This window comes from Microtus oregoni, unplaced genomic scaffold, assembly GCF_018167655.1.
Source record: "Microtus oregoni isolate MIOR12 unplaced genomic scaffold, Mior012 000027F_ref0000203, whole genome shotgun sequence".
Taxonomy (NCBI): domain Eukaryota; kingdom Metazoa; phylum Chordata; class Mammalia; order Rodentia; family Cricetidae; genus Microtus; species Microtus oregoni.
The window spans coordinates 15,145,400-15,158,419 of record NW_024543086.1 but is presented as its reverse complement, the minus strand read 5'-3'; the positions used below and the strand labels follow the sequence as shown (position 1 = coordinate 15,158,419).

At 53.8% G+C, this 13,020-nt stretch overlaps 1 protein-coding gene across 1 annotated transcript in view; it reads right to left on the bottom strand.

The window, feature by feature from the left end:
• Fgf18 (fibroblast growth factor 18) overlaps positions 1-11,253 on the bottom strand; it is a 31,875-nt gene extending 20,622 nt beyond the window's left edge. Inside the window, exons 1-2 of the mRNA XM_041676324.1 lie at positions 10,536-11,253; positions 10,331-10,367 (exon numbers count right to left, since the gene is read on the bottom strand). Coding sequence (XP_041532258.1) covers positions 10,331-10,367; positions 10,536-10,567 — 69 coding nt within the window. The 5' untranslated portion in view covers positions 10,568-11,253. The remainder of the gene's footprint in view (positions 1-10,330; positions 10,368-10,535) is intronic.
• Positions 11,254-13,020: the final 1,767 nt, after the last annotated feature.

The window sequence follows — 13,020 nt, the reverse complement described above, 5'->3', positions numbered from 1 at the left end:
ACCCTAGACTTCCTATCAAAACCTCTGGAGGGTCCAGGGCACCAGCCCCTCTACCTGCCATTAGAAGCCCGCATTAGAGATTCCCTCAACATTACCTCACAGGGCAGGGTCTTGGCATGCTATTGTTCCCAGGGTTTGGAAAACCAGTCTCATTCCTGGGTATCAGCTTGTCCCCAGGAAGCAATCAGCAGTGTTTGCCAAATGACTGGAGGCCAGCAGTAAGCCCTTCCCTTCCCATCCAGATACCCAAAGTACCTGGCAGAGGGAAGCAAGTGATGCTGTGCTATGGGGGGAACAGCGCACATCACTTTGCTCCAGGCATCTTGCTGAGAAGACCCAGGCCATACCCCTGTTCTAGATCCACCAACTCCAAAGCTTTGGAATATCAGGGAGCCAGGGAAATCCCATTTCCCAAGTTGGACCTCAGCCACCCTCAAGAGTCATAGGGCTGGGAATGGGTACACCAAATTTTAGGCTTCACTGCCCAGAGCTATGCAATGCAAGCTTGCCTTGGGAGAGTCACTGTCCCCGCTTTCTGGTGGAGTGAGTGGCAGCTTTCTTGGCTATGGTACCTAAGAGCGATCTGCCAGTCTGGAGGACCAGGTGTACAATGATCAGGAGTCAAAAAACTTTGAGATGAGCAAAAAGCCATAAAACACACAAGAAAGCAAGAAGACCTAATACATAGACAATGTGGCCCTACCTCCCTCAATGCTACACACACAGGTGATCCATGGTCAAAGCGGGCTCTCCATAGTGGGAGACATGCAGCCTAAGACTCCAAGAACTCCCAACCTAGACCTTTCCCTTCCCAAATATTTGTTCCCCAGTCCAGGAGCTGCACATGAACAACAAGGACCCTAGCGGCTCGAACCTCATTCCGATCCTGGGCCTTAGCCTAGGAATGTCAACACGGCGCTCAGTAGACAGAGCCCACACGCCTCGGCTTGCATCCTGTCTTCCTCTAGAGTACTCTCAGTTCAGCGAAGTGTGTTCCTTCCTGCTCAGAAACCTGCCAGGCCCCAGCTTCCCAAGCACAATATCCGGCCCCTGCCTGTGCTCCACACCTACTGCCCTCATCCTGGTGATAATCTGATCGATACGAAAGGGAGTTCTGCCAGCTTCTGGAGACCACGGGGACACCTGCCACACATCCTCCATCTTCTTCCAAGGCTTCAGCCCCGACTCTGAGAAGTCTGTCTGGGAGCATTCTCCCCAGACCACGTACATTGGCACCTCTTGAAGACATCCATCAAGATCCAGGCCACTACATGAACCTCTGACACCAGGATAACAGGTACCATTCGACCTGCAGGTTACCTGGCTCCAACCACAACAGCTGACTCCCATTTTCCTATCTGCAAAATGGAATTTTTTTATAACATTTACCTTGGAAAAAAATTACATTCAGTAACTGTAACAGCCATTACATTATTTTTTTTAAGTCTTGCTTTATGAACAGCCATGGGGTTTTTAATCTCTGTGTGTGCACCTGAGTATGTGTGCATATTTGGAGGGGGGTTGTATGCTGAGGTGCATACATGGAAGTCAAAGAACATGTCAGTCCTTGTCTCTTCCCTTGTTTGAGATGGGATCTCTTTCTGTTATTGTTCTCTGCTGCTATATACACCAGGCCCTCTGGCCCACGAGCTTTGGAGGTCCTCCTGACTCCACCTCCTGTCTCGCCATAGGAGAGCTGAGATTATTAGGTGTGCACTTCCATGCCCAACTTTATGTGCACTCTGGGGATTTGAACTCGGGTCCTCACTCGCATAGAAAGCTCTTTACTTGCTGGGCCAGCTCTCCAGCTCAGCAGCCATGATAAGTCACCGCCACTGTGGGTGACCTATCTTACACAGTCACCAGAGTGATGTCATAAGCAGGAATGATTAGCATCCCCACGTCAAAGCTGGGGAAAGTAAGGCTTGGGGGAGGTCACGTGTCCTAAGTCATGGAAAGAGTGAGAAGAGGACTCAAGAGTCAAACACAACTTCACCTGCATCTAGCATTCAAGCCAGCCACTTCGTCCACACCTCCCTCCCACCAGGGTTCCCTCATCCTGGGTTTCAGCTATACCTGGCCAACTAAGAACCAAACACATTAGACAGAAAATTCCAGACATGAGCAATGATGTGTCTAGTTCAGTGCTGTTATGAGTAGCATGATAAAATTTTGCACCATTGCCTGACCCACCTATCCGTATTGCTTCTGCTACCCACCTGTTAGGTATTAGTTAGTAGCCATCTAGGCTCTCAGGTTTACAGACTCAGCATCTCGGTGCTCGTACATGGGGTAGCCATCTGACATATGTGAACATGTATGACGCAAGTAAAAGGATACAGCTGCACTCTGGGAAAAGCCGGATCAGAACCTATGGCATGGCTAAGGAACTAGAAACCTGAACTCCCCTGTGCAAGAGGAAAATGAAGTCCCCCAGCTACCCTCAGATTCTTGAGACCTCTTGCCATCCATGTCCATCTCCAGACATCCCTGCCCAGGAGTGAAGGACCTCCCTAGTCCCAAGAAAGACAACCACAAGTTCAAGCGGCAGCAGGAGCCGAGGGCTTTTATAGCTCCTTCAAATTCTAGGTTCAAGCCCAAGATTTCAAGCCTTCTAAGAATGGATTCCAGTAAAGTCAGCTTCCTTCTCCACTCCAAAAGGTAGCCTGCCCCCTCCAAATGCTTCCTGAAGGGCAGCCTGGAGTTGGCTATGTGACTCACAGTGGCTCTGAATTCCCAGGCAGACGGTAAGCGCCGCCCAGGGGCCATCGGCTCATTCCTCAATGAACTTGAGGAAGCCCAAAGGACCCTACCTCTAGGCTCCCTGTGACACAGGGAGGCACAGAGAGGACAAGAGACTTGTCAAGGCACACAGGACACAGCAGAGCCAAGCAAGATCTGAACACATTCAGCTTTGAAGCGTCAGTTTAATCCAACGGGCACTGCTTCATAAAAAGGGGACTAAGGTGCCCCCTCTCAGCCCCCTTTGATGCCCCATGCTCCCAACAGCCCAAGCTTATGGCCTCTCCCAACATGCTCCCCGCACCCACCGCAGCCTGGATAGACAGTGTGGCCGCAAAGGGCCTTTTCCCCACCCCCAGCCTGTCCATTAAGCTCCCAGGGCTATCAATGTATTGATTGGCAGGGCCAAGCCATCAGCATGGGTGGGGCACTGCAGAATGGGGGCTGGGCCCAAGGTCCAGCCTCCCTCTCCCCATACATCAGCCTTCCCCATACAGATTGTCAATACTGGGCAGGTAGTCAATCCTGCGGCTAGCCTGGTGAGGGACAGGACTCGTGTGAACTGAGCTCTTTTTCCCTCCTCTCGTCCCCTGACAGCATCTGTGTCACTCCACCTCCCTGAAGTCATGGGCAGGGGTAGTCAGCATGCTCAGGAGATGACAAACAAGCTCTTTTTCCAGGGCTCAGTGCCCACAAGGGCCTTTCTATCAGCCCGGCCCTAAGCGTGACGCTCCAGTGGCCACAAAGGGTTTGCAGCACACTGAGCACAAAATGTTGTTCCCTTCTTCGAGAAAGCCTGTTCCACAGTCCTCGGCGACCTTACATGAGCTCACACAGATGCACCTGCAGGTTCGCAGTACACTCTTCATCTGGCCAACTGCCCTGGCTGTGGTCTGGTTTCAGGGTCCAAGCTCCATTCTCCAATAGCACTCCTCGGGGCCTGCTGCCTGAGGGCTGGGACAGGTATAAATCCCCTAGGGGGCCAGCACCTAGAACAGAGGCAGTGAGCACAGGGACTCCAGGCCCCTAAGCCCCTCTGCTCACTGAGCTGAGAGGGTCCATCCAGTGCCCAGAGCCTGCATCTGTCTCCCCTGGATCTCTAGAAATAAGTACAAGCTGTTTGATGGGCAAACAGGCTTCAAGAAGTCCATAGCTGAGAGCTATAATTCTGCTTCACTTAACATCTGAAAAGAGCCTGGCTCTGTGCCAAGGGCTCCCCCAGGGACCACAGTCCCCCTCCCAGCAACCCCAGGGGCGACACTGTATCCTGGTGTTCCATTAGTGAGGAGGCCAATCAATCCTCTCCATCACACAGCTGGTAAGAGCCCGAGGCAGGGTGTGACCAGTGGACTGAGTTCAGACCCCAGACTCTATCCTGTCCCTGCAAAGAGCGCAGTTGACCAGAGAAAGTGACAAGTGCCATGGGATTCCAAGGCAGAAGGTGGAGGAGAGGGGAGGCAACCCAAAGTGCCCGTGACCTCCTCATGTAGTCCACTGAGGGAAAGCAGAAGCCTTGAAGACCAAACCCACTGGGCTCCAGGAATAGCGCAGGTATCCTATAAATGCTCATTAGTTTGTTTATGAGTGTCCACTGCATGCTTGGTCCAAGATACGGCCTTCATTAATCCTGTCAATGATTCTGGGAAATTCTTGAAAATTTCTGCTGTGCCCGTTGTAACTTTCTGGAACAGGTTCTCACTATAATGCCCCAGGCTGACTCAACATCCTGCCTCGGTCTCCTCTGTGTTGAGTTACAGATGAGTGCCGCCCTGCAAAGCCTTGGGAATAACATAATTAATCCCTCTTCATAAGTGATGAGGAAGCGGTTACGCCAAGAGGCTCAAGGTCTTGCCCAAAGCCATGCACCTTGAATGGTGGAATTAACACGCAGAGCTAAGTTCAGATTTCTGCTCCCAACAGACCGGAGTACCTGCTGCCACTCAGCCAAGGAACATTTCCTTCTTTGCTTTCTCTAGCCCGTGGCAGCGCACAGTGCACCTAGGACACAGCAGACAATCGACCGGGCAATTACAACCACTCGGTTATTGGGTTGAGTGTTGGCCACTCTCTATAGAACAGCTCATTTAGCTCTCACTAACCCTAAGGAGGTACTTTACTTTAATTAACCCACTTTACAGAGATAGGGAAAACAGCAGGTGGAAGACCACAGATCATGGGCTGAAGGGCTACAGAATCAAAACCCAGGCCTCTCTGACGCCACTGCCTTGCACAGGGCCCTTCACAAGCTTCCAGTGCCCGGCTCCTACCCAGCTGGATGAACCAAGCAGAGCAACGCTCCAGGGTGGACTGAGCCAAGGCAGAGACTGATCCTGTAACCTTGGAGTCTTTGTTCTGTGGCCCTCCGCCGACCAATGTACAGTGTCTCTGGCCCCATCGTCACCATGGCAACATTTTATATGTCACTTAGATGTCAGAGCCTAAGAGCTACCAGTCAGCCAGTCCCACAGTCTAAGGAACCACTTGCCCGCTGATGTTCCAGAACAAATTTTCACCTCAGGCCCAAGGTGTGGCAGCAGGCCTAAACTCATCCTAAGGTAAGGCCATGTGCCTCTCCTCCTGCCTCGGCCTAGGCGGAGAAATGTCAGCATGTCAGAACACTCTTTCCTCCAGGGGTCTGCCGCAGGCCCTTTTAGTGACTAGTCTGGCCAACCAAGTCAAGGACACACACAAGTTCATCAGAACAGATGAACACACACACACACACACACACACACACACACACACACGACAGGCAACAGAGGCAGGCAAGAATCCTCCTAGGACCAGAGACACAGCAGTCAGGCCTAGAACTGCCATCTAATCCTCTTAGAAGACAGCCACTATTTTATTGGGGCTTTTGTTTGTTTGTTTGTTTGGAGGGGAGAGTGGTGTTTTTACCATTTTACACTTACAGAAGTTAAACATCAGGGAGGTGAAGTAACTCGCCCCAAGGTCACACAGCACACAGAAGGCAGAGCCACAGCTTGAACCAAGCTGTATGAATGGAAAGCCCTCAAATTGCCTTTTAACCTGGGCCATAGATTCAGGCATCCAGAGTCGAATCCTTAGCTATGCTTCCTTTTTGCTGTGTGACCAAGGACAGGTTACTGTGTAGTGCTGAGGCCCTTGCTCCCTAACCCCAAACTGGTGGTGAGCTAGAACCTGGGCAGTGTTAAGACAATACCAGGCACCCAGCAAACACAGTGGGTTGGAGCTCTTGTCAGCAGCCTTGCGGGCCGGCACCCTCACACCTTTCCTGCTACAGGACCAAGTCAGAACCACAAAGTCGTACTGGGGATAGATGCGTCCTCCCTGTTCCCTCTCAGCCTTCCTTTGGGGGCCCAGAGAACCACAGTGCTGCCCCAGGGCAGGGAGGAGGCCACACCTGTGACTGTGACGGGCTGCCCCCGGTCCACGGACACTGGCTGCGCCAACCACAGAAATTTTAAAAATCCACCTCCTTATCTCAAAGCAAGTGGGTGACCTTCCCTGGCTGCAGGAATGCTGGCAGGGTGCCCCACCCCTCCCCTCTTTCTGCCCTGGGAAGGAGGCACCCACATCTAGCTCTGGGGCCCTCCAAGATCAAACCTTTCCCAGGAGAGTGGAGACTCCTGTCAGGAACAGAGAGGCAGCTGCCCTCTATTAGCATCACCACCCTCGTGAGATCCTTCCCACTAAGGACCCCCACCATGCCTGCCTCCTGAGACTCTTTCCCCTACTAGTAAACTGCAGGATTCCTTCTAGAAGAGATAGAATTAATACAAGATCTTAAATCCAGATTCTTGGCTTGTAGCCATGGCCCTGAACAAATCCCTTCCTGGCTAGTTCTCTATCTGACTTTCTCCGTCTGGGAGGCAGGAATGTGACTCCATCCTACCTGGCTTCCCCGTAGAAAGCTAGAAGGATGAACATCGCTTCTCTACATGAGATGCCTTACATTCTTACAATCAACCCCTTTTGCACCTAGGTAAGATGCTTCCCAGGAATTGGAAGACCGCGCGTCACAATGCTGGAACATCCAGCAGTGTCCCCTTCTAGGCTGGAGGAATCTTGAGGCCAGGGATTGTCTAGGTTCAACAAGGACCAACCGCCTAGGATCCCAGGGCCAACAAGAAGCAGGCTAAGTGCTGAATGGAAATTCAGCTGAATGGACCAATGAATGATGCTGCTTTTAATAACTTAAAACACCATCCATGGGGGCTGGAGAGATGGTTCAGCGGTTAAGAGCACTGCCTGCTCTTCCAAAGGTCCTGAGTTCAATTCCCAGCAACCACATGGTGGCTCACAACCATCTGTAATAAGGCCTGGTGCCCTCTTCAGGCCTGCACGTAGACAGAATATTGTATACATAATAAATAAATAAACAAATAAATAAATACCATCCAACAGGACCACCCTCCTCTTGATGCAAAGGCCATCCCTAGCTGGCTAGCCTAAAGGAAGGCTCTCAGCCTCAGACAGGAGGCTAGGCGCGGGTGGTCAGACCAAGCGGGGAGGGGGGGTATGACTAGAACTCCAAACTCCGACACCTCCTGGTGAGACAGGAAGTAGCCCTGTGGAAGAACAAGGGGCTAGCAGGAGGGACAAGAGGCTGGAGGAAGCCCCCACACACACATACCTCCCGCACTGGCCTGCCTTATGCTAGCCTGTCTAAGGAAGGCAAGGACCCAGTGGAGCCTGGCGGCAGGAACAATGTCGGGCAGGTGCCGGCAGAGCTTCGTGAAAAGCCTGGCCCGGTGTCATTGTCAGAGCTCAGCCAAGTGCAGAAAAGCAATTTACTGGTCACGCTGCCTGCTCCCCGCGGAAATTTTTTAAATTCTTCTGATTTGAGCTATCTGCGGTGTCCTGAGTCGTGTGGAGAAAGGATGAAGGGGTTTTTATTAAATTCCCAGCTTCCCACTTCCCAGGGTGGTCAGTGGGTGAAGGCGGGGCTCACCACACTGGTGGTGGGCGGAGGACAGTATCTGGCATTGAGTGTGTTCATGGAAACCTAACTTAGGGGAATCCATTTGAGGCCTCATGACTGAGGGCTGGGAGGAGGGGAGGCCCCCAGAAATTCCACCGCTAAAACTGTACCAATCCCCTAAAATAGTAAAGACGGAAGTACACTAACTTTTCAGTTGGCCAACACGCCTCCTGGATTGGGTCACCATCAGCAACATTCCTTCTGCCCCAGCCACACAGCACTTCAGCTTAAGGGCCACCTTTCACAAAGGATGAAACTAAACTCCTACAGAACCACAGACAGGGCAAAGAGGGCACAACGAAGCTGGGGTCTGGCAGAGATCACCTATTGCCAAGTCCTTGGGGCCCTTCCTCACATAGGAAGGCCTTCTGGTCTACTTACACCAAAGGCATTCCTTCTGCGTGTGCTCCTGTGCAGCCTGCCCAGGACAGCATCGGACAAAATTGCCTCTGCAACATTTGGACCTAACACTCATTGTCATCTTCATCTCTACCATTATGGCCACTCTATCCCTGCCTCTGAACTATAAAGTGACCATGAGTCCGCTAATCATTTCCTCTGGTATTTATTTACCTTTTAGGAATACTGGATATATATATATATATATATATATATATATATATATATATATATATGGAGGGTTGCTATGAATCCTCTTCCAGACACACCAAATTTACGCACTATCCTCTGAGTTATCTTCAAGGACACTCCCGGCCAGTCCCAAAGATAAAGACCAGAGGTTAAAAACACCAGCCCTATGCAGTTCAAAAAAGTGCAGTGGCTGCAGGGGACAAAGGGGCAAAGGAAGGGTGATGGAAGGGAGGGAGGGGAGGTTCCCTCACCTGCATGGATCCAGCCTCTTGGCCTAACCCAAGCAGACCACCCGGCTCCTGCCTAGAGACGCTGGCTCTAGTTCTGGCCCAGAGGTGGAGGTGGGAGGCAGACGCCCTCCCTCACATTCCCATCAGAGAACACAAAGACCACCCGGCAGCCCCTCCCGGGCCCTACTTAAGAACGGAGAGCAGCAAGCATGCGCAGGTTTGGGCAGCAAGAACCAAAGGTTCCTTTCTGCCTCCACACCCATTTCCTCAACTCCTGCCCAGACTCGGCCAGCCAGACAAGCAGACCCCCTGGAGTGACCCTGGAACCTGCCCTCTGCTTGGGGACTCAGCTGCAGACAAACTAGCAGCCCATGCATGGCACTGGCCCTTTTCCCTAACATCGACCCCCCCCCCCCCCCCACACACACACCCGCTTCACCACACAGGGTCACATCTGCTTTGGCAAACAGCCAGCGTTAAGTTACTGACTCCAGTTGTATTGATTCAAGGAGTCACTGGGGACCCCAGCCTGGCCAACAGAAGGAAAGAGGCCATCAGTCTGTCCATCCATCTAGCCTTCCAGTCCCCAGTCTCAACTGGTTGCCCTGAGCTTCATGCCGGTCCCAAGGAGCAGTCTTCTCCAGAGAGTGGAAAGAGATGCACGAGACCCAACAGCAAGCACTGCTCAAGCAGCAGTTACACACAAGCTTCCTGTACCAGAAAACTGAGAAAAGCACCTCTGGCCCACGTACAGGACTGTCTCCAGACACCTCCAGAACTCAGAAGGCTCCAACCAAGCATCTTCCCATTAACCCAGCAAGGACACCTGCCTTTCACGGAGAGGGGGGAAGGGACAGATAATCCTCTTTTGGCCTGTGTCCAGTTTATCCTAAGTCTCCTCCCTTTTTGCTGTAGGTAGGTGGAGGTATTGGGCAGCTGGTGTTTCCTATTCCCTTTCCTTCGCCCCCCCTCACACACACACCACGCTGAGGCAGCCCTGGTCTGGTTCTAATCGGGGCTGAAGTCGACTCCCTACCCCCCCCCCCCTTTCCTTCATTTCCACGGCTTTGGAAGCCAGAGCATTCCAACTGTCTGTGTGCCAAGACCTTCCCGAGTCTGAAAGCTGCTGAAGTAACAGATCAGATTTTAGCAAGTGCTTTCCAGGCTGAGCGCCAAGCCCTCTTCTGATTCACAGAGAGTGAACCGGGACCAGGCAGGGAACAAGCCCTGGGCTGCACCACCTTGGGCAAGGACATGTGGAGCGGAGCGCAGCAGGATGGGGAACAGTCAGTCTCGGTCTTTTCTCTCTCTCTCCCTCTCTCTCTCTCTCTCTCTCTCTCTCTCTCTCTTTTCTCCCACCCACAGAGTAATTTACAACTAAAGCTCTCCCTGGACTCAAAATCCACTCAACTGAAAACAACCTTTTTGTCTGCAAGCACAAGCAGGCTGTAAAGGGACAGTTGGCAGAAAAACCCCTAGGTCCCTACCACTCGCCAGCTGCAGTCGGGGGTTGGTGTCCCGCACATCGCTTGGGCCAAGCCCTTGGGCTCTGGGAAATATACCTACCAACCCGCACTGGCTAGAGCCCCGCAGCAGCTCCTAGCCCTTGGCCCAACACCACCAGCGCAGGACGCGCGCGAAGCCGCCCTTCCGCGCCCTGGGAACAGGTGCACTGGGCTTGTTGCCCGGGAGGGGTGGGGCACCGAGAGGGGGCGCGGTCCCGGGAAGGGGGGTCGGCCCGAACCTCTAGGAAGAGTGCGCGCGGGGGAGGGGGAAACCTCTCAGTCTGAAGCCCACGTACCTGAACCTGGAAGCACAGCAGTAGAAAGTGTAAACACCTGCGAGAGAAAGAGGGAGAGGTGGTCAGTGGGACCCGAGAGAGGGGGCGCGGATGGACAGATAGACACGCAAGCAAAAAGTCATGCGAGCAGACGGGCAAACAGACAGAGCCACACGCACAGGGACAGGCATCCAGGCAGGGTGGGCAGTCCCAGGCGGGCGCTTACAGGCAAGTGCAGGCGGAGGGCGCTGAATACATCGCGGGGCGGGGGGGGAGGCGGCGGCTCCTAGCCCAGCCTGCACATGTCCGCTCCGCGCGGCCAGGACCGGGCGCCTCCGCCGCCGCCGCCGCCGCCGCCGCCGCTGCTGCTGCTCTCTCCTCGCCGGCTGCTGCTGCTGCAGACTCTGCTGCTCCGGGGCGCTCCGCGGCGCGCCCTGCGGCATCAGCGCCCCGCGCGGCTCCTCCCGAGCGCTGCGCCCTCCGAGCCGGCGCGGGGGCTGCGGGGCGACCGCGGTGCGGGAGGCGCCCGGCCGGTGCTGAGAAGCTGGTCAGAGGCGGGCGAGAGGGCCGTCTGGGCGTTCGCAGGACACGGGCTGCCGACTCAGTCCAGGGACAGCATGCACCGCTGGGGTTGCGGCTGGGGCCCGGCGGCCAAGGCGCGAGGCTGGCGGGGCCGGCGGGGCCGGGGTCAGCGCTCCGAGGCTGGGGCGCGCGGCTGCAGTGCGAACGCGTCACGGCCGCTCCGTCTGGGCGCCCGCCGGCTCATGTCTCCTCCTCCGTGTCTCTCCGGCCGTGCGCATCGCCGCCTCCCACCGCTGGCGGCGGCCGGGGCGTTTTCTACGCGCGGGCGGCGAGGGGGCGGGGGGCCGGGGGCGGTCCCGGGCCCGCGCCGGCACAATGAGGATGCGGGGCCCGGGGGCTCCCCCCTCGGGGCGCGGCCGGACGGGCGCTCAGCGCGGCTGGGTGCGCCGCGCCCACATCAAAGCCGGCCCTGCCTGCTTGCCTGCCTGCCGCGGCCTCTCCACTGCCTCCTCCTCCTCCTTCTGGCGGCTCAGGGCTGGAGGGGAGGCACTCAGACTGTCTGCGATGGGACTGGCCGTTCAGCAGGGCAGAACCCACGAGGCTGGAGCTGGTAAGCTCTGGGAGCCGTCGGAGCACTGCGCCACAACGCTAATATTGGCCGAATGGAGCAGGCGGGGTTCCCAAAGAACGCAATTAGGTGCAGAGCGTCCTGCCTCCCTCACATTTGCTGTTCGCACTCACATCCACTAGTGCTCGGAAGCAGGGAGAGGACAGACGAGACCCACCAGCTGGGGTGGCTCAACTAAAAGGAGTAGCGTTTACCCTCGACCTGAGGCCACGCAAGATAAACCCACGCCCTCCCCACAATGGGGTGACTACGCTAAGTGAAGCCTTCTCTTCCCGTTCCTGCCATGAGAGATGGAAAGGGCTCTGGAGCGTCTCTCCCTTCCCCCGCACTGGGACTCTAAGGTCGGTTCTAGGGATTCCAGCTGCATTCTCTAGTAGGTGATCCGGTTTTTGGAAGCACACGGCTACCACCTAGCGGTTCAGAAGTGCCGCTGTAACCCCAGCCTTGACGCGATTTATGCCTGAGTAGCCAGGACTCTGTTCAGCGCTTACTCCAGGCCCTCTTTGGTTCACACACCAAGCAGCTTGTTTTCCTGCCCTTAATCATCAACCCTGAACTTTTTCTGTCCTTCCATTAACCCCAAAGTGTAGATATTGTCATAGGACTGCCTCATTCTGTCTAGAACCTGGATCAGCCAAACTCTGCTTTGGACTGATGCTAAGGCAAACAGGTCACAGTGGGCAAGAAACTAGAGAACAGGCTCAAAATGCAAAACTCAGGAATTCAGATTATTTGGTTTAAAGCCTTGTGTCAGTAGCTGTGGTTGCTATTGCCCGTTCACTGGGGCATACAGTAAAGAGGGTGCTGCCAGTAGTGTTTGTTATTCCTGAAGTTATAGAAACATAGTATTTATTCCAAGTATCAGACCTCCCTGATAGCTACTTTCAGTTCCTTTTCAAAGCCAAGGCTAATGAGACAGCATTCAAAACAAACCCTGAGCCATGCAGCAGTGGCACAGGCCTTTAATCCCAAAACTCCCAGGAGGAAAAAGCAAGCCAGGACAGCCAAGGTTACACTTTGAGGGGGAGGGGGGCACCATACAACACATATCCTGAAAACCTTTGCAAAATCTTGTGCTTTGAGATAGTTCTTGCATGAGGCTAAATTCATTTTATGTAGATTATCTGGACTGCCAGAACTAGTCTTGCGAATTTATAACTTCCTAATATTGGAGACTAATGAATCAACCAATCCTTAAAATGGAGTGAAATGACCAACCATAAATAGTAATGAACCAAAATGCCTTTAGCCTTGCTTTACAGATTCTCGAACGTTGTGCATGCATACAAACACTCTGGGAGGTGGTGTAGGGGTTTTATCTTCTGGCTAAGCATTCTTTCCTATCTGTATTCTACTACCACTTTTCGTTACTTTTGTAATGGGTAGTGTCCTACCTACAATACTTTGATGACTTCAAGACAGTCCCAGATCCTCAAAATCCAGTCGAGTTCTGAACATAAATTCAAGAATCACAAGTCCTGGTGCTAACGTTGTAGCTCAGTTGAGACCCACAGCTCAATTCCCAACACCCCTTAAAGTGAGGTAAAAGCATACAGTCCTA